Source organism: Bos indicus x Bos taurus, chromosome 8 (genome assembly GCF_003369695.1).
Source record: "Bos indicus x Bos taurus breed Angus x Brahman F1 hybrid chromosome 8, Bos_hybrid_MaternalHap_v2.0, whole genome shotgun sequence".
NCBI lineage: Eukaryota > Metazoa > Chordata > Mammalia > Artiodactyla > Bovidae > Bos > Bos indicus x Bos taurus.
In genome coordinates, this window is record NC_040083.1 from 79,406,321 (window position 1) to 79,431,946 (window position 25,626).

Consider the following 25,626-nt stretch of genomic DNA (forward strand, 5'->3'; position numbering starts at 1 on the left):
TCATCTTTTGATGCTTTTCTTAAAATGACCCTAATTATAATGATGCTAAAGCCGAAACTCCAGTACTTTGGCCACCTCATGCGAAGAGTTGACTCATTGGAAAAGACTCTGATGCTGGGAGGGATTGGGGGCAGGAGGAGAAGGGGACGACAAAGGATGAGATGGCTGGATGGCATCACTGACTCGATGGACGTGAGTCTGAGTGAACTCCGGGAGTTGGTGATGGACAGGGAGGCCTGGCGTGCTGCGATTCATGGGGTCGCAAGGAGTCGGACACGACTGAGCGACTGATCTGATCTGATTCATAAATAACCATCAACAGGCATACCACCAAAAGACCATTTCATAGGTAGAGAACTAAGAATTTATCATTATGGCTTAAAGAGCAATGGTAATAACAGGTCAATACGTTTAGGCCATTTAATCTTGACAAAGGAGATTGAAAAACATCACCAGACACAAGGGCAAATGGATTCCATTTATATGAGGTGCTCTCATGGGTGCTGAGTCACACCCATGAGTCCTGTTTGACTCCTTTGCGGCCCCACGGTCTGTAGCTCACCAGGCTCCTCTGACCATGGGATTCTCCAGGCAAGAATACTGGAGTGGGTTGCTGTGCCCTCCTCCAGGAGCTCTTCCCAGCCCAGAAATGGAGCCTGCATCTGTTGTGTCTACTTGTGTGGGCAGATGGGTTCTTTACCACTAGCGTCACCTGCAAAGCTCTAATGTCACTGCACTTCACACTTAAAAATGGTTAAAATGGTAAATTTTATGTTATGTATATTTTACCACAAAACCTACCACCTGCACCACCTTATGTGGTCAATCAAAGGACCACACAAGACTTTCCCAGGTTCTGGGTCAAGGGCATTAGGATAAGAATAACTTGTGGACCCTCCAGGTTGCCTGGTTCTGCTGGTTAGGCAGGGGTGGCCAAGTCAGGGATCCCAGCTACCAAGGAAGCTACTAAGAAGAAATGAGGCTGGGTCCCCAAATAGTGTTTGTATCTCAGAATACCTTAATGAAATTCTAGTCAGCAGTTACAGAGTTAAAACTGCCAGGTGACTGTCCTGGCCTTTGAGCTCTGTCACTTCATGGGTATTTCATGCTAATCAGAAACCCTGAGCACAATGGTGGATGTTTAATAAAGACAAACACGGGCACGAATGATCACTTAATACAGCCAGGTTCTTCCAGAGAGACTGAAGTTTAAAACTTGGCACTCAAAGGTGGTCTGGGAGCAACAGCATGGCCTCCTCTTGGCAGGACTTCAGACCTTTGGAATTTAGGGTTGTGTTCTGATAGATTCCCAGGTGACTTACCACCCTAAAGCTTGAGAGGAATTGCTTCAAGACACGAACTCCATGGGGAACAATAAAACAGGTAGTTTCTAGTGAACAGTTTGGGGATTACTTGTTTATGGAAGTAAAACCATGAAGTAAACCTCTAGGCTATCAAAAACATAGCTTGAAGCTGGGGGAACTACTGCTGGACAGGTCCCTTGCCTTGGGGAAGGCTGAATTCCACTCTATCAGCTAAGATTCTGTGGGAGTGAGGGAGGAAGTGGATATCACACATCCTGCAGTATCTTAACCCCCCCACATGGACTGTGTGTCTCCAAAGAGGCTGAGGGTAGGGTGGACCTCCAGCCCTACTCTCCCTCTGAATCTGCTCTGGCCTGCAGGGCCCAGGGGCTTCAGCTACTACTCAGTTAAAGCAGATTTCTCTCTACCTAGGAAGTCTTTTTAGAGCTAAATCAGCTACTTCCCGACCCAGGGATTGAATCCTGGTTTCCTGCATTGCAGGCAGAGTCTTTACCATCTGAACCACTAGGCAAGTACAATCAGCTACTAAGAGAATACAATTTCTCTGTATTATTATATTTTTTGCTCTTTTCAAACAAGTTACTGTGGTCCTTTGAGAGAAACACAGCAAACTTCCCCCAGATTTTAATGTGGGACTGTAACTCCTTTCCTGATGGGAGAGACTGACTGGGGGGAAACTGGGTCTTGTTCTGATGGGTGGGGCCGTGCTTAGTAAATCTTTAATCCAATTTTCTGTTGAGGGGCTGGGCTGTGTTTGCTTCCTGTTGTTTGACCTGAGGCCAAACTGATGGAGGTAATGAAGATGATGGCAACTTCCTTCAAAAGGTCCCATGCATGTACTGCTGCACTCAATGCCCCCAACCCTGTAGCAGGCCACTGCCGAACCATGCCTCCACCAGACTCCTGGACACTCATGAGCAAGTCTGAGTCAGTCTCTTGTGGGGTCACTGCTCCTTTCTCCTGGGTCCTGGTGTGCACAACATTTTGTTTGTGCCCTCCAAGAGCCTGTTTCCCTAGTCCTGTGTAAGTTCTGGTGGCTCTGTGGAGGGGTTAATGGCGACCTCCTCCAAGAGGGCTTATGCCATACCCAGTTCTACTGCACCCAGAGCCCCTGTCCCTGCAGTAGTCCACAGTTGACCCACACTTCCACAGGAGACACTCAAACACAGTTCTGTCTCAGTCTCGGTGGAGCCTCGGGTCCTGGTGTGCAGAAGGTTTGTTTGAGCCCTCTGAGCATCTCTGGTGGGTATGGGGTTTGATTTTAAACATGATTTTGCCCCTCCTACAGTCTTGCTGGGGCTTCTCCTTCACCCTTGGATGTGGGGTATCTCCTCCAAGCCGCTTTGGTCTCTTGTTTGTTAATATGCTTTCCTCCAAGGAGTTGAGGATGTTCTACAGAAACGTTAGCAACAAGGTCAACTAGGGTTTGGGCAGGAGGATCATTTGTTGTTGTTCAGTCACTCAGTCATGTCCCACTCTTTTCGACCCCATGGACTGCAGCATGCCAGGCTTCTCCATCAGAGGGCAGGCAGAATGAAAACCACAATCACAGGAAACTAACCAATCTGATCACATGGACCACAGCCTTGTCTAACAATGAAACTATGAGCCATGCTGTGTAGGGCCACCCAAGATGGATGGGTCATGGTGGAGAGCTCTAACAAAACGTGGTCCACTGGAGAAGGGTATGGCAAACCACTTCAGTGTTCTTGCCTTGAGAACCCAATGAACAGCATGAAAAGGCAAAAAGATAGGATACTGAAAGAGGAACTGGCTAGATCAGTAGGTACTCAATATGCTACTGGAGATAAGCGGATAAATAACTCCAGAAAGAAGGAAGAGACAGAGCCAAAGCAAAAACAACTCCCAGTTGTGGATGTGACTGGTGTGATGGAAGTTAAGTCCAATGCTGTAAAGAGCAACAATGTATCCAAACCTGGAATGTTAGGCCCATGAATCAAGGCAAATTGGAAGTGGTCAAACAGGAGAGGGCAAGAGTGAACATCCACAGTTTAGGAATCCGCGAACTAAAATGAACTGGAATGGGTGAATTTAACTCAGATGACCATTATATCTACTACTGTGGGCAGGAAACCCTTAGAGGAATGGAGTAGCCATCATAGTCAATAAAAGAGTCCAAAATGCAGTATTTGGATACAATCTCAAAAATGACAGAATAATCTCTGTTCATTTCCAAGGCAAACCATTCAATATCACAGTAACCCAAGTCTATGCCCCGACTAGTAATGCTGAAAAAGCTGAACGTTTCTATGAAGACCTGCAAGACCTAGAACTAACACCTGAAAAAGATGTCCTTTTCATTATAGGGGATTGGAATGCAAAAGTAGGAGGTCAAGAGATACTTGGAGTAACAGGCAAGTTTCGCCTTGGAGTACAGAATGAAGCAGGGAAAAGGCTAATAGAGTTTTGCCAAGAGAACACATTGGTCATAGCAAACACCCTCTTCCAACAACACAAGAGAAGAATCTACACATGGACATCAGCAGATGGTCAATTCTGAAATCAGATTGATTATATTATTTCCAGCCAAAGATGGAGAAGCTCCATACAGTCAGCAAAAACAAGACAGGGAGCTGACTGTGGCTCAGATCATGAACTCCTTATTGCCAAGTTCAGACTTAAATTGAAGAAAGTAGGGAAAACCACTAGACCATTCAGGTATGACCTGAATCAGATCCCTTATGATTATACAGTGGAAGTGAGAAATAGATTTAAGGGTCTAGATCTGATAGACAGATGCCTGATAAACTATGGATGAAGGTTTGTGACATTGTACAGGAGGCGGGATCAAGACCATCTCCCAGAAAAAGAAATGCAAAAAGGCAAAATGGTTGTCTGAGGAGGCCTTACAATAGCTATGAAAAGAAGAGAAGCTAAAGGCAAAGGAGAAAAGGAAAGACATACCCATTTGAATGCAGAGTTCCAACGAATAGCAAGGAGAGATAAGAAAGCCTCTCTAAGTGAACAATGTAAAGAAATAGAGGAAAACAATAGAATGGGAAAGACTGGTTATCTTTTCAACAATATTATAGATACAAAGGGAACATTTCATGCAAAGATAGGTACAATAAAGGACAGAAATGGTATACACCTAGCAGAAGCAGAAGCTATTAAGAAGAGGTGGCAAGAATACACAGAAGAACTATAGAAAAAAAGATCTTCATGTCACAGAAAATCAAGATGGTGTGATCACTCACCTAGAGCCAGACATCCTGGAATGTGAAGTCAAGTGGGCCTTAGAAAGCATCACTACGAACAAAGCTAGTGGAGGTGATAGAATTCCAGTTGAGCTATTTCAAATCGTGAAAGATGATCCTGTGAAAGTGCTGCACTCAATATGCCAGCAAATCTGGAAAACTCAGCAGTGGCCACGGGACTGGAAAAGGTCAGTGTTCATTCCAATCCCTAAGAAAGGCAATGCCAAAGAATGTTCAAACTACTGCACAATTGCACCCATCACACTTGCTAACACAGTAATGCTCAAAATTCTCCAAGCCAGGCTTCAGGAATAAGTGAACCGTGAACTTCCAGATGTTCAATCTGGATTTAGAAAAGGCAGAGGAACCAGAGATCAAATTGCCAACATCTGTTGGATCATCAAAAAAGCAAGAGTTCCAGAAAGACATCTACTTCTGCCTTATTGACTATGCCAAAGCCTTTGACTGTGTGGATCACAATAAACTGTGGAAAATTCTTCACAAGAGGGAATACCAGACCATTTCACCTGCCTCCTGAGAAATCTGTATGCAGATAAAGAAGCAACAATTAGAACTGTACATGGAACAACAGACTGGTTCCAAATCGCAAAAGGAGTACATCAAGGCTGTATATTGTCATGCTGCTTATTTAACTTATATGCAGAGTACATCATGAGAAATCCTGGACTGGATGAAGCACAAGTTGGAATCAAGATTGCTGGGAGAAATATCAATAACCTCAGATATGCAGATGATACCACACTTATGACAGAAAGTGAAGAACTAAAGAGCCTCTTGATGAAAGTGAAATAAGAGAGTGAAAAGTTTGGTTAAAGCTCAACATTCAGGAAACTAAGATCATGACATCTGGTCCCATTATTTCATGGCAAATAGATGGGGTAACAGTGGAAACAGTGACAAACTTGATTTGTTTGGGCTCCAAAATCACTGCAGATGGTGACTGCAGCCATGAAATTAAAAGATGCTTACTCCTTAGATGAAAAGCTATGACCAAACTAGACAGCATATTAAAAAGCAGAGACATTATTTTGCCAACAAATATCTATCTAGTCAAGGCTATGGTTTTTCCAGTAGTCATGTATGGATGTGAGATTTGGACTATAAAAAAGCTTAGCACCAAGGAAATGATGAACTGTGATGTTGGAGAAGACTCTTGAGAGTCACTTGGACTGCAAGGAGATCCAACCAGTCCATCCTAAAGGAGATCAGTCCTGAATATTCATTGGAAGGACTCATGCTGAAGCTGAAACTCCAATACTTTGGCCACCTGATGCAAAGAACTGACTCATTGGAAAAGACCCTGATGCTGGGAATGATTGAAGGCAGAGGAGAAGGGGATGAGAGAGGATGAGATGGTTGGATGGCATCACCGACTCAATGGACATGAGTTTGAGTGAACTCCGGGTTTGGTGATGGACAGGGAGACCTGGCATGCTGCAGTCCATGAGGTCACAAAGAGTTGGACAAGACTGAGTGACTGAACTGAACTGATAACTCCCTAATTGGGGGTTATATTTCCATAAACTCTTTAACTGATAATCCATGGGCTTATCTTGTCGCTCCATTGGTAAAGAATCTGCCTGCACAAAAATATACAATGGAAAAAGACAATTTCTTTAAAAAGTGGTGCTGAGAAAACTGGTCAACCACTTGTTAAAGAATGAAACTAGAAAACTTTCTAACACCATACACAAAAATAAACTCAAAATGGATTAAACATCTAAATTAAGACCAGAAACGATAAACTCCTATAGGAAAACATAGGCAAAACACTCTGACATAAATCACAGCAAGATCCTCTATGATCCACCTCACAGAGTAAAGGAAATAAAAGCAAAAATAAACAAATGGGACTTAATTAAACTTAAAAGCTTTTGCACAATGAAGGAAACTATAAGCAAGGTGAAAAGACAGCTTTCAGAATGGGAGAAAACAATAGCAAATGAAGCAACTGTCAAAGAATTAATCTCAAAAATATACAAGCAGCTCATACAGCTCAATACCAGAAAAATAAAGGACCAGTCAAAAAATGGGCCAAAGATCTAAACAGACATTTCCCCAAAGAAGACATACAGATGGCTAACAAACACATGAGAAGATGTTCAACATCACTCATTATCAGAGAAATGCAAATCAAAACCACAATGAGGTACCATCTCACGCCAGTCAGAATGGCTGCCCTTAATAAGTCTACAAACAATAAATGCTGGAGAGGGTGTGGAGAAAAGGGAACCCTCTTACACTGTTGGTGGGAATGCAAACAAGTACAGCTACTATGGAGAACAGTGAGGAGATTCCTTAAAAAACTGGAAATAGAACTGCCTTATGATCCAGCAATCCCACTGCTGGGGATGCACACCAAGGAAACCAGAATTGAAAGAGACATGTGTACCCCAGTGTTCATCACAGCACTGTTTACAATAGCTAGGACATGGAAGCAACCTAGATATCTATTAGCAGACAAATGGATAAGCAAGTTGTGGTACATATACACAATGGACTATTACTCAGCCATTAAAAAGAATGCATTTGAATCAGTTCTAATGAGGTGGATGAAACTGGAGCCCATTATACAGAGTGAAGTTTAAGTCAGAAAGAAAAGCACTAATACAGTATCAGTTCAGTTCAGTTCAGTCGCTCAGTCGTGTCGGACTCTTTGCGACCCCATGAATCGCAGCACGCCAGGCCTCCCTGTCCATCACCAACTCCCGGAGCTCACTCAAACTCATGTCCATCGAGTCGGTGATGCCATTCAACCATCTCATCCTCTGTCGTCCCCTTCTCCTCCTGCCCCCAATCCCTCCCAGCATCAGAGTCTTTTCCAATGAGTCAACTCTTCTTATGAGGTGGCCAAATTACTGGAGTTCATATTAATGCATATATATGGAATTTAGAAAGATGGTAATGACGACCCTACACGTGATGGTAGAGACACAGATAAAAAGAACAGAATTTTGAACTCTGTGCAAGAAGGTGAGGGTAGGATGATTTGAGAGAATAGGATTGAAACATGTATATTACCATATGTGAAATAGATGGTTTGATGCATGTTCAATGTATCCATTGAACAGTCCAAGTTCGATGCATGAAACAGGGCACTCAAAGCCGGTACACTAGGACAACCCAGAGGGATGGGATGGGAAATGAGGTGGGAGGGGGATTTGGGATGGGGGACACATGTACACCCATGGCTGATTCATGTCAATGTATGGCAAAAACCACCACAATATTGTAAAGTAATTAGCCTCCAATTAAAATAAATAAATAAATACATAAAAAAGAATCCACCTGCAATGCAGAAGACCTGGATCTGATCCCTGGGTTGGGAAGATCCCCTGGAGAAGGGAAAGGCTACCCACTCCACTCCAGTATTCTGGCCTGGAGAATTCCATGGACTGTATAGTACATGGGTTTGCAGAGTTGGACATGACTAAACCAATTTCACTTTTTCACTTTTCCATGGGTGAGAGGGGCTAGGACTGTAATGTACTGAGCATGCAATCTAAGCTGATGCTGCTTGCCTGCAGTTAGCTCAGCTGCTGCTGCGTCACTTGAGTTGTGTCCAACTCTGTGTGACCCCACAGATGGCAGCCCACCCGGCTCTGTTGTCCCTGGGATTCTCCAGGCAAAAACACTGGAGTGTGTTGCCATTTCCTTCTCCAATGCATGAAAGTGAAAAGTTAAAGTGAGGTTGCTCAGTCGTGTCTGACTCCTTGCGATCCCATGGACTGCAGCCTACCAGGATCCTCCATCCATGGGATTTTCCAGGCAAGAGTACTGGAGTGGGTTGCCATTGCCTCCTCCGTTAGCTCAGCAACTGACTCCCAGTTCTGAGCTTGTTCTAGAGAAGGGAAACAGGCTGAGAGAAGTTACTTAACCTGTGCTAGGTCTCAAGACTACAAAATGACAGAACTCATGATTCAATCCAGGTGTATCTCACTCCTGACATATGTGGCACACCAGCCTCCTACAAATAGCACAAACTAAGCATCAGTATCGTGTTTGTGTTTATTCCACCCTGAAGCTGTCTCTCTGGCCCGAGGCGTGTCTGTCTGAGGCACAAATGTGATGCTGGTAGTTCAAGACGGTAAAGAGCTTTGCAGGCAGTGAATGTCCTTACAGCTGTTAGATGGCAGGGGAATTACCAGGCGCTTGACATCACAGGCTTCTGCATTTCTTGATCTCAGCCTCCAAAACAAGAAAGGCTGGTTTTTTAAGATATGTCTTGCTCAGTGAAATCTAGGAAGTTCTGGAAACCTAAGGGACATCTGATCTTCCAGGGATTTTTCCAACCCTATTCTACCCTCTCCTCTTTGAGGGGGAAAAAAAAAAAGCCATTCTTGTGGGTCCAAAGATAGAAGGCAGGGCCCACCCTTCGTCTCTTCAAGAAATTCCTCAAGGGGTATTTTAGTCACAGTGGCCTGAGCCCCACAGTTAACGTTCCGTATGGAAGACTGACTGGGCTTCTAAACCTGATCTAACCGTGATCAAGCATTGGCTCTGCCTCCCCCTGAAGCTCCCTCCATAGCAGCTGATGGCCTATGTGTCACACAGGGTGCCACCAAGTGACCACACAGGACATCCAGGGGCTGAAGCAGCGCTGGGATGAACAGGATGCAGGACAGACAGGACATGATACGGCTGTAGGAGTTATTCTGCCAAATAACCATGTGCTTGGTGCTAAGTGAATATCAAAGATGACAGTGCTCCTGAGTTCCACAACCTTTCACTACAGTGCAAGCAACAAACCAAAACCCAGACACCAGCACAAACACTGCTAATGCGATTGGCCAAAGTCACAAAATGGCAGCCTGCTGGGGTTGGTGTGTTAGGGGAGTCCCTCCCACTTCACCTAAAGCCTTCCTCACGCTGGCTCCACCCTCAGATCTCATTTGGGGTTTGGCAGTAGCTTCCTCCTGCCTTCTTCATGTAGCCTTCTCCAGCTCCACAGGGGAGCCACAGCGACACTTCACAATGTAGTTGTTTTCATGACCCCCTTGGGAAAGCCTTAGCGGCTCCCAGCACCCAAAGAACTGAGTCAGTCCCAGGTCCTGGGCCCACCTGCCCGTCTCCTGCACCTTGTTCCTCATAGTCTTCTAAGTGCCTAGTTTCCTAGCGTGCTTTTAACCCTCTTTTGTTCATTCTCTTCCGTCTTTCCCCTCTAAGACTCAGCTCACACGTCATAACCTCTTAGATACATTTTTAGAAGTGCACCTGCAATCTCGGTTCTTATCACCTGTGAAAAAGTGGAAGTGTTAGTTGCTCAGTCATCTTTGTGACTCCATGGACTACAGCCCGCCAGGCTCCTCTGTCCATGGAATTCTACAGGTGAGAATATTGGAGTGGAAAAAAAAAAAAAATACTGGAGTGGGTAGCTATTCCCTTCTCTAGGGATCTTCCTGACCTTGAACCCAGGTCACCTGCATGGCAGACAGATTCTTTACTGTCTGAAGTCAAGTGAAATGAAGTCACTCAGTCGTGTCCGACTCTTTGCGAACCCGTGGACTGTAGCCTACCAGGCTTCTCCGTCCATGGGATTCTCCAGGCAAGAATACTGGAGTGGGTTACCATTTCCTTCTTCAGGGGATCTTCCCGACCCAGGGATCGAACCCAGGTCTCCCACATTGGAGGCAGACGCTTTAACCTCTGAGCCACATCCTTAAATAAATACCTTTTTAGAAGTGCATCTGCAATCTCAGTTATCATGTGTAGTGTGACCTAACTGTGGGGGTCATGGGGTTGGAGTTAGATTGCTGTGGCTTGCTGTCCTGACTCAACTACTTACCATGTGACCTTAGGTCAACTATCAATATTTTATCCATGCTATACTTCAGTTTCTCATTTATGAAAAAGACAATCATCAGTTACTTTACTGGGCTGTCGTGAAGAGTATGCTAATCAGAACAGTTCCTGGCATGAAGCAAGTATGGAATAAATACTATTAGCCTTTACCTACCATTTTATTTTACTTACTCTATTCATTGGTGTCTGTCTAATTTGTCAATGCTGAGATCTTTGAGATCAGAGCCTGTCTCTGGTTATCTTTGACGTTTCAGGGATGGGAGAGACCAGGTGCTTACAAATACGCCTGAAGGTAACTGCTAAGCAGCTTTGTGTAGGAGATGAACATAAAGCTCAAGTCACAGAGTTGGAAAAGGCATTCCGTATCAGGAGTAATACCACGTGAGAAAGGAAAGAACAAATCTGCGTGGGAGGGTGTAGGCAGCAGTTTGGATGAAGCGAATGACCCTTAGAATGAAATGGGGAAAGACAATGCACGAGAGGCTGAGGATGAGGATGAGGACTCTGGAGCCCAGAGCAGTCTGAAATGGTCTGTCAACAGGCTGCACAAGGAACCCAGCTACTGAAAGAGTGGAGGGAACAGAATTGGGTGTGGAAAATCCTGGCGGCAGGGAGACTGGTTAGAAAAATCCAGCATTACCTACTAGTAGCAACGATGGCTCTACTCCCAAATCCTGCTGTCTTAAAAGAAAAGGCAACTTTATGATCACAAAGAGGCTACTTTTCTTTTTTTTTTTTTATTGGCAATTCAATCTCTACATATATACAGTATTGCATAAATTATAAGTGGGTTGACAATTATAGTAACAATACAAATTCATAAGCATTTACATAAAGCTGCTGCTCTAGGTTTTGGGGCATCTTGTGCCAGGTACCTTAGTAAATATGTCAAACATAAAGGAACTCGGCTACTTCAATTCATAAGAACAGGCCTTCAAAAGCAGCAAATATGTCATCTCATAGAATACTTAATAAGTCAAATCCAGGAAAATTGATAACTAAAGGACAAAAGGAACATTCTTTAAGAAAGCGTGGTGATAAAAATGTTAGGTTAAAATATTAGGCTTAAACTTTTAGCAACTGGACTTAGGATCCAGAAAGTGTACACATGCTGGGAATTACAAGAAAAGATGCCCGTGTTCTGCTTCACAATCACTACCACATTCCAAAAGAACAATTCTGGGTTGCTACAGTGTCCTCTTCCCTGCTAGTATGAACTACTGTTCCAAGTCTTAGTGAAATAAGATGGTGATTCACATAAATGGGTTTTAAAATAAGACTCTTCTCACCCCAAATAAAATAAAGCTAAATATGCTTTCCAAATTACAAGGAAATCTAATCAAAATGCTGACCAGGTAAAGAAGCCAGATCACCCATTTACCTCCACTGACTGCCTCAGAGCACAGAGCTGGTGTGGCACCTCCAAGACAGGAGATGTAGGTGGTCCCCGCTCTGCCCCAATCCAGCCTGCAGTGTCGGGGGACAAAAGCCCATCAGCATTCCTCTGGTTTTATTCCCCAGGTAAAGAATTGAGTGAATGGGTTAGATGGCTTTTCAGAGAACTTCCTGCTGTTTTTTTTTGGCCTTGCCATGCAGCATATTTCCCTGATCAGGGATGGAACCCATGACCCCTGCAGTGGAAGCGGGGAATCTTAACCACTGGACCACCAGGGAAGTCCCTTAAAGAGACTTTAAGAGAAAGGATCTGAGTCAGCTTGAGGTCTCACCTCTGGGCAGACACTTAAGAGTGGCAAAAGAAATGGACTTAAAAACAGGTGGTGAAGTATTTACCTTCTGATCTCATCACTGGGAACTGTTCGGCACTATAGTTCAAGGAAAGCTTTGTCCACTATTTTAATCTAATGGCTGGGGATGCTACAGGGTGATAAGCAAATGAGGCATCTGATGCTGAAATTCTGGATGAAAAATGTAGGAACACGATGCCAAGTCTGGGTAGGAAAACAGTACACCATCACAGAACACCAGCAGTCTAGACTTCTTGCCTCTGAAGGGAAGTGAAAGATCTACCAAAGCACAGCTGTTAAGAATACGTTTTCTGAAATCCTCCCAGGAAGGCCACTTTCATGGAACCAGTTCTAACAGAAAGGATGCAGGAAGGAGAATTTAACTTTTTCTTTACAGATCAGAAAGATGACCCAAAGAGAGCAATGGATTCTCATTTTCTGTCTCGTATATAGAACAAAAGTATCAATTCTCTGGAATCTAACACACTGGCTTCATTTTCGAATGCATCACTTTATTTTCCTTGGAAGGCAGCCATACATTACACACCTTAATCACGTGACAGTCACATGGTTTCTTCAGTAAGCCCCAGAGCTTCCACAGGTCTCCGGCGGCCTACAGCCCGAGCAGTCCTGAGGAGTCAAATGTTAAAGCTTTCTCCACAGCCACATGTTCCTTTGATGTTTGGGTTATTGAACACAAACTCACTGGATAATTTGTCTTCAACATAGTCCATTTCTGTTCCTAACAGTGTTAGCTGTGCTTTCTTCTCGATGAACACTCTGACTCCTGAGGGAGAAGAAAACGTTGAGTCATAGAACATGAGTCATGCCCACCCTGGAACGTGCTGATTCAAAGCACAACTGAACTTTAAATAGTAACCACTAACAGAAGTCAAACAAGACGCTTTTGAATCTGTCTCATTTCCTTTAAGGAATGCAGTGCTCAGTTTCCTGTCTGTCCCCTTTCCTACACAATAATTTATGTCAAAAACAATTGTACTAGGCTAGACAGCTGTACACAAGCAAATTCCATGGCAATTCTATGTAAAACTGAAATTTGCCACATGATGAAAATCTGTATATTCTCAGTAAGAGTGCTGTAAAGATGCAGTCAATAACATTAATGAACATCCTGAAATGACATCTGTGCACACAAAAAACCTCCAAGCCTAGAGAAACACAAAGGACTATGATACAATGGACTGATTTAATAAGATGAAATCAGAGTGATCAGGACAAGTAGTTCTGTTTTTCTACTTACGGATTGGAAAACTGATAACATAACTTCCTAGTTACTATGTAGGTGGAGGTAGGTATCCTCATAAATACAAATGGATTAAGAAAGCTTTCTTCCTTACAAGAAACTGAGTCAGATAAAAGATTACAGGATTAAGATACTTTTATGCATTGATTTTAAAATAATATTTACTTATTTGATGTAGATGCTTCACACCAAAGTGGTTGGTTCATTCAAGTGGTTGAAGTTTTATCATCTTAAAATCTTTAGACACACAATGATAACCTTTCATAACTGAAACAAGTAAGTTTATCCAATAATATATCAACTGGTTACTAAGAGGACAGCTCCGGGGTAAACTTGATTGGGTTCAAATGTTCACAAGGCCATTTCCTAGCTGTGTGACCTTACGCAAACATATTTAACCTCTTAGTGCCTCAGTTTCTTCATCTGCCAAATGGGGGCAATATAGAACTATTTGCATTTAGTTGCTGTGCATAAAACAGTTAACATATGAAAGCTTGTTAAACCACGTCTCCCTCATAGTGAGCATTAGACACCATTCTTACTATTATCATCATTACTCTTCAGGCTTCAGAAGGCTCAACATTTTAGGTAGAACAGAGTGCCCAGAAAAAGTTTGTTTAAAGCTCACCATCTTGAATAACTTCTTCATCAGAGTCTCCTTTTGTCTTTGTATATTCTAAAGTGTAGGAAAGGCCATTACAACCCCTGGTTCGGACACCAACTTTCACACCAACCTGAAAAGGCATTGTAAAAGTAAACTTGGTTTTGAGGTAGCACAGATTAAACAATTATATTAATAAAAGCCCTATCTGATATTCATTTCTTCAAAAGTGAAAGATAAATATTAGGTTTCTGTTATAAAATGTCCCTTTAGGAAGCAGAATGAGAAACTAGCATATAAACATCTCAATTATCTACACGTATCACTACAATGCTGGCAGGGATCTGAAAAAGAATAAAAACCAATTATATACAAAGAAAAAATACAAAGGGAAAACTGCCCCCCAAAATTATAGTCATCGCTACTATAAAAATGAGCTATGTGTTTCTTCCTGTTTTCTCTCAGCCTATGTCATATAAAACCTAAATTTCTTTTGGCTACATCATACAGCTCGTAGGATCTTACTTCCTTGACCAGGGACTGAACCTGCCCCCTTGGCGGTGAAAGCCCAAGGTCCTAATCAATGGACTTCCAGGGCATTCCCCAAGCATAGCTTTTATTAGGAGTAGAAATAAAAAAGTTTACTCTCTGTTTTTTCCACTTAAAACATTTCCCCATGTAATTAACTTGCATAATTACCATTTGCAATTAATGCCTTTATAATATTCCACTATACCTAAACCCAAGTTCACTACTTAACGATTACTATTAGCCATTTAGTCTGGGAATAACCATTTTTAAGGGAAGAATTTTAATCCAAAAAGGAATAATCACCTTTGCTTTTTTTAAAGGAAAAAAATATCCAACAGCAGAGATGACTATCTAAGAAAATTGGACTTTCTCAAAAATGTTTTTGCTCCACGCTCCCAGAAGTCTCCCTACAGGTTCACCAAGGTTCATAGGCCGTCACCTGGCAATCTCATTTTGCCTCTACGTGACATGGGGCCGTAATTCTGTAAACATTCTCGACTACCAGAAAGCAAAAGATTGCAGTCAACACAGACACAGGAAATTTAAAAAGTGATCAAAGAGCACTTTTAAAATACTAATGTCTGCGTCTGTGTAATTTTCTAACATTTCCCCAATTTCTATTCTGGGGTCCCATCTTCTTTTTCATGTGTGTATATAGCATTATCATAAGAAGTATCATTTTAGTAAGCTCATCTTGTTTCCCTGAAAAGCAGTAACATGTGCTTGCTCCAGTAAAGTAACTATAACGTGGGAAGACAGCTGGTGAAGAGCCTGAGTTAGATGCTAAGCCATCTGGGGGTTCTGAGGAACCGGAGCACTCAGAGCACTCTCTTCTGTCCTCAAACAAGGAGACAGTAGTCTTACCACACTTTCAGAGGACAGCTTTGAGAATCTGTGAGGAAATTCCACATACTCAACATGATAAATAATAAACTGCCTGACTGAAATTCTGGAGCACATGTCATAAATATTTAACTTAGCTTTTATCTTTACAACAGAAGACTCACAGTAGCAGGAAGTTCAACTATCAGGAATAGACTCAGGCACTTTAGGTAACTGGAGTTTGGAAAAGGAAGTGCTTACGCCACAAGTAACACCTGATGAAGCGCCTGGTCAACCCTTTTCACATCGTGAACAAACATGCCTCAACACTACAAAGCAAAATTGTGTCAACTCGTCAATTTATGCTCTGGTCTTTAGTCTACCCAAACTGAGTTGGAACACTGATACACTTTAGATTTAATAATTCTTAGGAGGAACATGCTAGAACTCCCATTATACTGTAACACAGATTGTGCAAAAGAACCCAGAAATTACTCTGTTGTCTAATCACCAAATATTGATTGTTTTGGAAGTCATTTACATATCCCTTAGATAATTAATGATGCACTAAGATGATATGCACACCCCTTGTTGAACAATTCTACATCTAAGAATATAGTCGACATAGATGAACTAAGCTACGCCTACAGGTCTAGAGCAATGGCATGCTACAGACAGTAAATACATGCTGAATAATATTTGTGGCAGCATCGAAAGAGAACAACCCCAAAGACCTTTTATATGAGAGCCTGGCTACATAAACTTGTTCAGTGGAATATACTAGTCTATGCAGCCATGAAAAAGCATGAGGACCTTACATCAGGACAGGGAAGGATGTTCACACTATATTATCAGGGGCAAAGCAAAGCGTTACCACAGCCTGCATGGTATGTTTTCACCCAGGTAGGAAAAGAGACACACATGCAAACGTAAAAAGCAAAGCCCAGGCTGGTGGTTCCCCTCAGGGAATTACTCTGGCAGAGGCGAGAGATGCTGCTAAACATCCTGCAATTCACTCTCAACAAAGAACTACCCAGTCCAAGACATCACCGGTGCTGAGGCTGAGAAACCCTGGTCGAGGTATAAATAAACTACAGATGTCTCTGCAAGGACACGAGGAGGCTGCCTCTTTGAAGGGAGAGTGAACAAAGAATGTGGGGTGAGTGAGTGACTTCCTTTTCATAACAACCTGTGTTATTTGCATTTAACAATCACGAGCATATTTCACTTTTTAAATAAAAACCCCTAATTAATGAAAGTATACTGTTTATCACAAGATAAACATATTGTGGAAACACAACTTCAATTTGTTAGGAAATATTTGTCTGATTGGTTTTACTTACATGTTCAGGCTTATCTTTAAGAAGTTGTTTTATCTTGTTTACTGCTGAAGGTGTCTGAAAAAAGAAAAGGTTATCAAGTTGTTAGTTACAAATTTTTCGTTCTTCAAAGCATTGTATTTCCTAGGCTTTAAGAATTCAGGACTAATCTTTAACAAATTCATGGGATGAATTTATGTTCCATTCTTGCCAAAGTACCTTTTGGATTTTATGGAGGCATATGAACTCTACTCAATTAAAAACACTTTAAAATTAAAAAAAAATATATCTACTAGCAACATCCTCTTCATCCCTCCTTCCTCTACTCTGGTCAAGGAGGGGCTCCCGTCATAATCTCTATGGTACTATCTACTTAGATCACAAACTTAATTTTTCTGGTCAGCATATACTTTGTATCCCTACATGATGCTCAGCAAAAGGCACACTGTCTGACACCCAGAAGGCACTCAACACTCTGTGAGTGACATCAAGCGCTGCACTGGGAGAGGCAACTTTCAGGCATTTTCCCTGTTGGTCATTATTAACTCTGTTGCTCATTCTGCTTACCCTAAACCTATTCAGAGCCAACAAATGCATACTTAAGAGAAAAAAGTAACATAGAGTAATAACACATCAAATAACACAGAGTGTGCCTCTCATGCCAATCCCACCAAATGTTCAGATTCCTAAATCAGCATCTCGGATATCTAAACGACCAGAACTACACTAGTCAAAGATACAAAGAAGGACACATAAGAGTTTTCAGGAGAAATGCTGTTTAACTGAGTCTAGTTTTCTCAAAATAAAATGTCTCGATGTACTTACTACATGTGTATAGATAAACTTCCTTGAGGAAAAAGCTTTTCCAGGGAGAAAGCCTGTCCCAGGGCATTCTTAGTCTGCTTCTTAGCTGTGTCTTAGCTCAGTACTTGGCTTAAACAGGGATAAAAGTCCCTCTTCCTCAGGATTCTTGTGAAAAGTAAATGAGCAAATTAATGAAGAGCATCTAGAACAGTGCCCGGAACAAAGAGCTCAACGTAAGCCAGCTGTTACTACAATGATGAGAGTATGTCATCATGAAGAGGCATCTTTCCTACTTTTTGTTTTACTAGCTCCTCCAGCTGGCAATGCTGTGCTGGCTCTCTAATTTCTATACATGCATTTCCCTGGTTATTAAATTGAGTGGACATTATGACCATCACTGGGGCCGTAACTCATGCCTGTGCTGGGGGAGCGGACTCCACGGATGGCCCGGGTGCGCTCTTTCACTCCGTCTTGTGGGGGCTTGGCCAGAAATGAAGATGCTGAAGCAGAGTCTGGGCCCAAGAAAAGTCATGAAACCAATTTAGAAGGTTGAGACTGGCATTAAAAAAATCAACCCTCTCCCTCCCCACCAAAATAGAAGATAAATCAATGCACTGAACTTGATTCAGTTTGTGAAACTTTGACTTCGGTTATTAATACATGCTGTGTACATATTTCTTACTGTGCATCATTGAAAAAAAAAGTTAAATGAATCACAGTGGGTTAAGGTTTTAAAAGGCCATTTCCCACAGTTCTATCAGAACAGGAGCCAACAGAGCAACAACTTGGAATGGGATGGTGGTCGGGGAAAGGAGGAAATGCTGAAGGATTATGGATTTTTTTTTTTTTTTTTTTTGAGATTACAGTATGTCAGCTTCAAATAGTTACAGAAATATTAGTGAAAAAAATTTTAAGTGCTTATTTACCCTTCTAAATGACTGCCAGTAAAAACTAGCTTTCCAAAATTTCCCGGTCAAATTTCCCTTGTGAGAGAAATTAACCTAATTACTATCAAATTACAATCAACAGATTTTCAGTAAATTAAAAAATACATGTCACAGCCACCGGAAAATATCTGCTGCAAGTCCAACCTGATGTGGAACCTTGGTTTATAGCTGGTGGCTCGGAGGTGTGCCGCTGTGTGATATAAGATCGGGGCATGCACGCTACGCTGCTCCTACACCCCCTGGTGTTTCTTTTCATCCCAACCAGAGACTGGACCTGGGCCAGTCTCTGGCAGTGAAAGCAACAAACCCTGACCACTGGACAACCAGGGAACTCCTGAGCCCTATAACTGTCTAACTTGTCTAATTTGCCTTTACAAAAGTAACATGTTTCCTTTTTTTTTCAACTCCTGGTAGAAAACACTTAAGCAACCAAACAAAAACAATTTAGAGAGAGTGGTTCACTTATCACAAAGTGGTTGATGTTCAACATCTCATACTGAAAGGAGCTTGAGGGAAAAATAACCTGTGTTGGGGAACTGTCATTACAGGAATCAAAACGTGTCTTCACTGTCTAGTGTCAGGCAGAAACCAAACGTACCCCCTTGGGAGGAGTGCTATTAATGAGGATGGATAACCTTGCTGAATACTCAATTCAGGGGAAAGAATCTTCCAAGAGATAGATTTTCAGAACAAGTCAGAACGACTGAACAGGAAACATTTGGGACCTAAGATCCTTCCAGGAAATAATATAAAAACTTCAAAACAACACGCTGCATGCCTAATGGCTCTCCAACTTCAACATACTCCCCCAAACAATTCAGAAACCCACATCTGTCCAAGAAATTTATGTATAATTAATGAGTCTAATTCACCTGAGATTTGGTCAGTGAATTAAAATTTAAGCAGCCCCAGAAACTCAATGAAATATAATGATGTCTTTCATACGTGTATCACAGAACAACACATTCTTTCAAGTGAGAGTATCTTTGAGTGAGACATTTTGGCCTTAAAAAAATAAGAGTTCCAGTCTGTTTTTGTTGCCGAAATTACGGGAAAAGGCACTGTAGATGAAAAAACTTTAACTACTTCATAGCAACATACTTTTACTTTATCCAATGCCATAGGGTTTCTATTCCTTGTAGCAGAAACTTTCCATCCTCAATACTGTATTTCCTTAGTCATTCCCCAGGCAATTTTCATTTTTTGCTGTTTAAGGAAACAAGATTAAAACCCAAAGTTAACTCCATGATTATGTATACTAAATACGAGCCAACAGCTACAACCTATTTTAGTTTCATAATAAATCTGACATTTTACAGTTTAAAAGATGGCAGATAAGTAGCCAGTGAATATTACAGTATACTCTGTTTAATTCATTCTTTAACAGCTATGGCATTATGGTGCTGTTTCCCTTTTGCCTTTTACTATTTCTGTGTCTGCAGGTAATCATTGTATCTATTCACAATTTGTAGCCTACTTTTGAAAGTTTAACATGCTTCTTATTTGACACACAGTATAATTACATATATTCACTGTTTGCTGAGTACTTTCCAGATGCTTAATGGTTTATATACATCATCATTCTGTGATTTAGGTATTAAAGATTAAATATTCAAAAAGTTGCACAGGACTACCAAGTCAAAGAATGAAGAATTATGACTCCCAAACCTTTAAAAAAAAAATAATGATTTACAATCATGATTTACCTATCTACCAACAGGATTCACTCTAATGTAACTGACCTTTCATTGTTAGATATTCAGGCTACTTCCAACTGTTTCCTGTGTAATACCCCTTAAACTATCTCCATATACAAATCCCACAGCTTGGTCACTGTTCCAAAGGACTTCTGGGCTAGTTCTTCAGTGAACACTTCCTTGAGCCCCAGTGTATTTCACTTATATTGTTTCCATACCCTTCTCAACCAGGTGCAGCTAAAAATTAAGCCTTAAGACACTCACTGTATATAATAAATCAACTTCTCTCCGGTGCATCAAGAATGATGCTGGCTATGTGCCATTAATCTTTACAGCTTTAGCTGAGCTTTAGGCCAGCTGTGGGTATATCTCTAACAGCAAATTAGGGCTGCAATGATTCTAATTTGTATAATGGAAATAAAGGGCTCTGCCAGCAGTGGGGGTTTCCCAGGTGGCACTAGTGGTGAAGAGCCTGCCTGCCAACGGAGGAGATGTAAGACACGTGGGTTCCATCCCTGGGTTGGGAAGATCCCCTGGAGGAGGGCATGGCAACCTGCTCTAGTATTCTTGCCTGGAGAATCCCATGGACAGAGGAGCCTGGCGGGCTACAGTTCATAGGGTCGCAGAGAGTCAGTCACGACTGAAGTGACTGAGCATGTATGCATGCCAACAGTGGAATGTTAAATCTTCAAATTCTTTGGTTAGCCAGAGTAAAATTACTCTGGCTCCTGTATGTTCAATACCATTCATCAATTCCTGGGTCTGCAGGGAAGTAGGGGAAGGGGACGTCATCCGCCCTGGATGTTCTCTGCAGGTATCAAGGGTACTGCCTTTGATGTGGTGGGTTGAAATCTTATGGTATTCTATCAAGGACCTACCTTGGGCTGCATAAAAGTGCCTGGGACTAGTCTTTTAAGTCTCTCTTTCCAGCAAACGGCCAACTTCTCCTGGATTAACATCAGTTACTGCTGATAATTTGGTGCTGAAAACATGGAATCATATTTCTTGCTGACAGGTATAGCACTTCTCCAAGGTTGCAATACATCTAATTCTTGTCAAAATATATCTATGTCAAAGCTTATATATTTAGCTAACATTTCTCTCTTCTTACCAGTTTTATTATCTCATTAAATTTGCTCTCATCTCTCTTCACTCATTAGTCCTTTGATGATTTCACCCCTTTTGCACTTAAATGAACATGGTGGTGTTAAATGTTTGCAAACACTTGAAAATTAGGCAGATATCAATACATGTGGTTAAAGCCAGTGTGTTAAGACTAGGCAACACATGCCAGGATTAAAATGACTGCAAGCCTGCTACCACAGACCTCTGGTGGAAAGCAACAGGAGTGTGTTCTGGCACCAGCTAAGATCACAGGGAAAGGGACTGAAGTGTACTAGAGAGTTAAGTCGGATAAATTCACACAATAGACTCCTGCACGCTAACTGGAAATGTTGATATAAGTAAGGCAACACAGAGTCCTTGTGAACTGAGCACTGATATGATAAAGCAGTGCTGGTGACAGAATTGGCCTGGTAAGCTAGAACAAGTAATCGGGTATAAAGGAGCAAGCATGGATTGAGAGCTCAGGTCTGAGAAAGTGAGCTAGGTTATCATTCCCAGTCATTTCTAGAGGTGCCAAACGCCTGGCCCATGACTGTGTCCCAGGAGGGTGGGAAATGTAGGTCTTAGACTTAATGGTGTATCCTTCAGAAATGAAAATGGGCTTGGTGGCACAGAAAAAAGGAATGCAGAATACAGGATCACCTCCTTATGGACCTAAAACACTGACCCATTATGAAAACAAATTCTCCCACCTGATTGTGACTTTATTCTGTTTCGCTAAATCCTAATTTTCCGGCAGCAAGCCTTATGGCATTCAGTTCAGTCGCTCAGTCGTGTCCAACTCTTTGCGACCCCATGAACTGCAGCACGCCAGGCCTCCCTGTCCATCACCATCTCCCGGAGTTCACTAAGACTCACGTCCATCGAGTCGGTGATGCCATCCAGCCATCTCATCCTCTGTCGTCCCCTCTTCCTCCTGCCCCTAATCCCTCCCAGCATCAGAGTCTTTTTCCAATGAGTCAACTCTTCACACGAGGTGGCCAAAGTACTGGAGTTTCAGCTTTAGCATTATTCCTTCCAAATAACACCCAGGGCTGATTTCCTTTAGAATGGACTGGTTGGATCTCCTTGTAGTCCAAGGGACTCTCAAGAGTCTTCTCCGACACCACAGTTCAAAAGCATCAATTCTTCGGCACTCAGCTTTCTTCACAGTTCAACTCTCGCATCCATACATGACCACTGGAAAAACCATAGCCTTGACTAGACGGACCTTTGTTGGCAAAGTAATGTCTCTGCTTTTCAACATGCTATCTAGGTTGGTCATAACTTTTCTTCTAAGGAGTAAGTGTGTTTTAATTTCATGGCTGCAGTCACCATCTGCAGTGATTGTGGAGCCCCCCCCCCCCCCGCCCCCAAAAAGTCTGACACTGTTTCCACATCTATTTCCCATGAAGTGACGGGACCAGATACCATAATCATTGTTCTCTGAATGTTGAGCTTTAAGCCAACTTTTTCACTCTCTTCTTTCATCAAGAGGCTTTTTAGTTCCTCTTCATTTTCTGCCATAAGGGTAGTGTCATCTGCATATCTGAGGTTATTGATGGCATTAGATTGAACGAAATCCATGATTCATTCTCATCTTTTTTCCCCAGTCTTCAGGAAATGCTTGCGCAAAGGTTTCTTAACCAAGAGTCGTGTGTGAGAAGAACGCTGATTGTAAGTTTTCTTATGAAATTAATCTTTTAAAACTGCAAATAGTGACTGCTTAATGGGCAGAGGGTTTTCCTTTGGGGCCAGGTGTGTGTATGAACTACAGTTCCATAATACTGTGAATGTATTAAACGTCACCGAATCGAACGTTTAAGAATGGTTAATCTTCTGTGACTTTTCCCTCAGTTAAAAACAAAACAAAACTGGGCAGTACGAGGAACCAGCATGCACAGTTAATCCTGTTAAGGAGCTACAGCACGTACTCTGGTCCCCTTTGAGTGTGTTTGACCTTTCACCCTGAGTACGTTGTAAACTCACTCAGGATAGAAATGTAGCCTTCTTTCTTCTTTGTCAGAGTCACTACGGCCTAGGACTGCTGGAAGCACAGAGTATCTCAAAGCCTCTTCCACCTCAGACATCAGGAAGCAACCCTTTGTGCACTGCAGCTTTGATCTTCGCAAGGGGGGTGGTGGGCTTTGTTGTCTGTGCTCTCACGGCCCTCGCGCACACCACTGAGGTCCTCCGGCTGGGCTCGACTCGGCTCCTTCATAAGGGCCTCAAGCTGGTTCATTCACCCGTTACGCCTGGAACCTGGCACATCAACCTCTAAACCACCCACGATCCCCAGCACTGCAGCCCCTACGCGGCCCCAGGGTCCCGGAAAGCCGCGCTGGACTGCCGGGGGCCACGCTCACAACGCCCCTCCCCCCTCCGCACGCTACAGCGCGCGGCCTGCTGGGAAACGTAGTTCCTGGGCCCAGGTTCCCGGAGCCGCGCCCGCCCGCGCTTGTTTATCTCAGCAGCAGGGGCGAGCAGGCGGTGAGGGCGATGCGGCGGCTGCGGAACGGGTCTAGGGCGCAGTCGTCGGGCCGTGCAGTGTCCCGCCACCCTGACCTCCCACCTTGCGGGGGGCAGAGGTGAACCAATGTCACCGGCCCGGCCACGCGCCCCAGCCACTCACCAGGGTGAGGGCGGCCCGGGTGGGCTGCAGCTTCCTCTTGCTCACAGCCCGGACAGTGGCCCGGACTAACGAAGCCGACATCCTCGCCGTCCTGCCGCCCCGGTGTCTAGGGCTGGAGGTCGGCCATCTCAACCTCTCTCCATGGACACCGCGAGCGCTCTGACGCCACAAGCTCCTGCGCACGGAGCCCCAGGCTCCACCCCTCGAGGGCCCGCCCTCGCGATCGCTATTGGGCGATCCCTGTGAGTGACAGGCGGGGGGCGGGGCGCGACGCTAGGGCCTCGGTCACGTGACGCGGGGCGCAAGGGTCAAAAGAAAGGTCGTCTCTTTGCCGGCTGTCTTGGCTCGCAGTCTCTAGCGGCGCTGGGGCACGTGGAATGAGCTCCGCCTTGTGGACTCTGGGGGCGCGCGGTACCTCGCCCTGCCCTCTGGACAAGGTGCGGCGCCGCCGATTAAGAGCTCAGATAAGTCCACAGGCCGGGGAGCTGCAGCTTTCAAGGACAGAATGGATCCGAGGCCCGGGCAGCTCCACACATTGCCGTCTTCCTTTTTGGTTCAGCGAGGCAGTTTTTAGGAGTGTAGGATTACCGCAGATCAATAAACCACCCTTCCGCCTTCCCCAAGCTGGTAGGGAGGTTGAAAGATGGTACTAATGCAAAGTTCGCTTTAGGTTGGAATCCAATCTTACTGTAAGATGTGACTGGACAGCTTGGGGGATACTCTTTATAGCGAGTATCAGTCGATAACTTTATTGAATACCTGTTGCTTGTCAGATTTTGTGGCTCCCTTTTAGTCCACAAATATTTCCCGAGCCCCAGGCACTATGCTGCTGCTGCTAAGTCGCTTCAGTCGTGTCCGACTCTATGCGGGGCCCCGTCCATGGGATTTAACAGGCAAGAGTACTGGAGTGGGTTGCCATTGCCTTCTCCACCCCAGGCACTATACCTGGGCATTATTAACAGGAAGCCCGGTAAAATGGAAGGAAAGAGATCGTGGTAGGAAGTGCAGCAGCGGTTGCAGATGGGAGGAAACCACAGGAAAGGAGGCATTTCTCGGGGGAAGTGCTAGAGGTAAAGGGGGAAAGGAGGGGTTCTGTGGAGTGGTGCTGGGGAGGATGGATTTTTTTTGGGGGGGGAGGAGGATGGATTCTCGAGCAGTGTTTTGATGTGGAAAGAATTGTTCAGTGTTTTGGTTTTTTTTTTAATTTAAAAATGCCGGGCCTGGGCTGGAGTGACGAGTTTGGGCTAGGAGAGGGCTCCCGCTTGTCCCTCGCTGTGCGCACCACCGCGAGTGGAGTGTGAAGTGTTTATTAGAGCCCAGTTATATTTCATCCCTCAGATCCTACATAATTGGTTAGTTAAGAATTCAAGTGATTGTCTCTCTGCTATTGAGATGCAATCACACTGACAGTAAGAGGATGGTTATTTTTCTAAGCCCCGCTATACACATAAGAAACTGGGATTAGGCGATGGTAGCGTGGAATTTTGGCTTATCTTCAACTAGGTGGGTGATCTAGGTCAAGGCATGTTCCTTCTCATCCCTTCTACTACAGGTATGGTGAGAATTAAACGAAAAGCTCTTGAAAGAGTACAGGGCATACAGGAGCATTCCATGAACTGTGCTAATGGGTAATGCATACTGGAAGATGCCATAAATTGTGAAAATACTTTATATGGTACAATACCATTATACATTTGTCTAAACCCCCAGAATGTGCTATGCCAAGAATGAATCTTAAACAATGGACTCTGGGTGATAATGATGTGCCTGTGTGGGTTCTTGGATTGTTAACAA

The 25,626-nt window shown here is 43.4% G+C and overlaps 1 protein-coding gene across 2 annotated transcripts; it reads right to left on the bottom strand.

Moving 5' to 3' along the window:
- Window positions 1–12,602: 12,602 nt before the first annotated feature.
- On the bottom strand, window positions 12,603–24,037 carry ISCA1 (iron-sulfur cluster assembly 1). 2 transcript variants are annotated; one of them, XM_027550157.1, is made up of 5 exons: window positions 23,833–24,019; window positions 19,501–19,605; window positions 16,673–16,726; window positions 14,004–14,109; window positions 12,603–12,898 (listed from the first exon to the last, which is right to left on the bottom strand). In XM_027550157.1, the coding sequence occupies exons 2-5, from the start codon at window positions 19,519–19,521 to the stop codon at window positions 12,750–12,752; spliced, it is 330 nt and encodes a 109-aa protein (XP_027405958.1). In that variant the 5' UTR covers window positions 19,522–19,605; window positions 23,833–24,019; the 3' UTR covers window positions 12,603–12,749. The 2 variants fall into 2 exon arrangements, with proteins under 2 accessions (XP_027405958.1, XP_027405957.1); XM_027550156.1 differs by lacking the exon at window positions 19,501–19,605 and having other exon boundaries at window positions 23,833–24,037.
- Window positions 24,038–25,626: the final 1,589 nt, after the last annotated feature.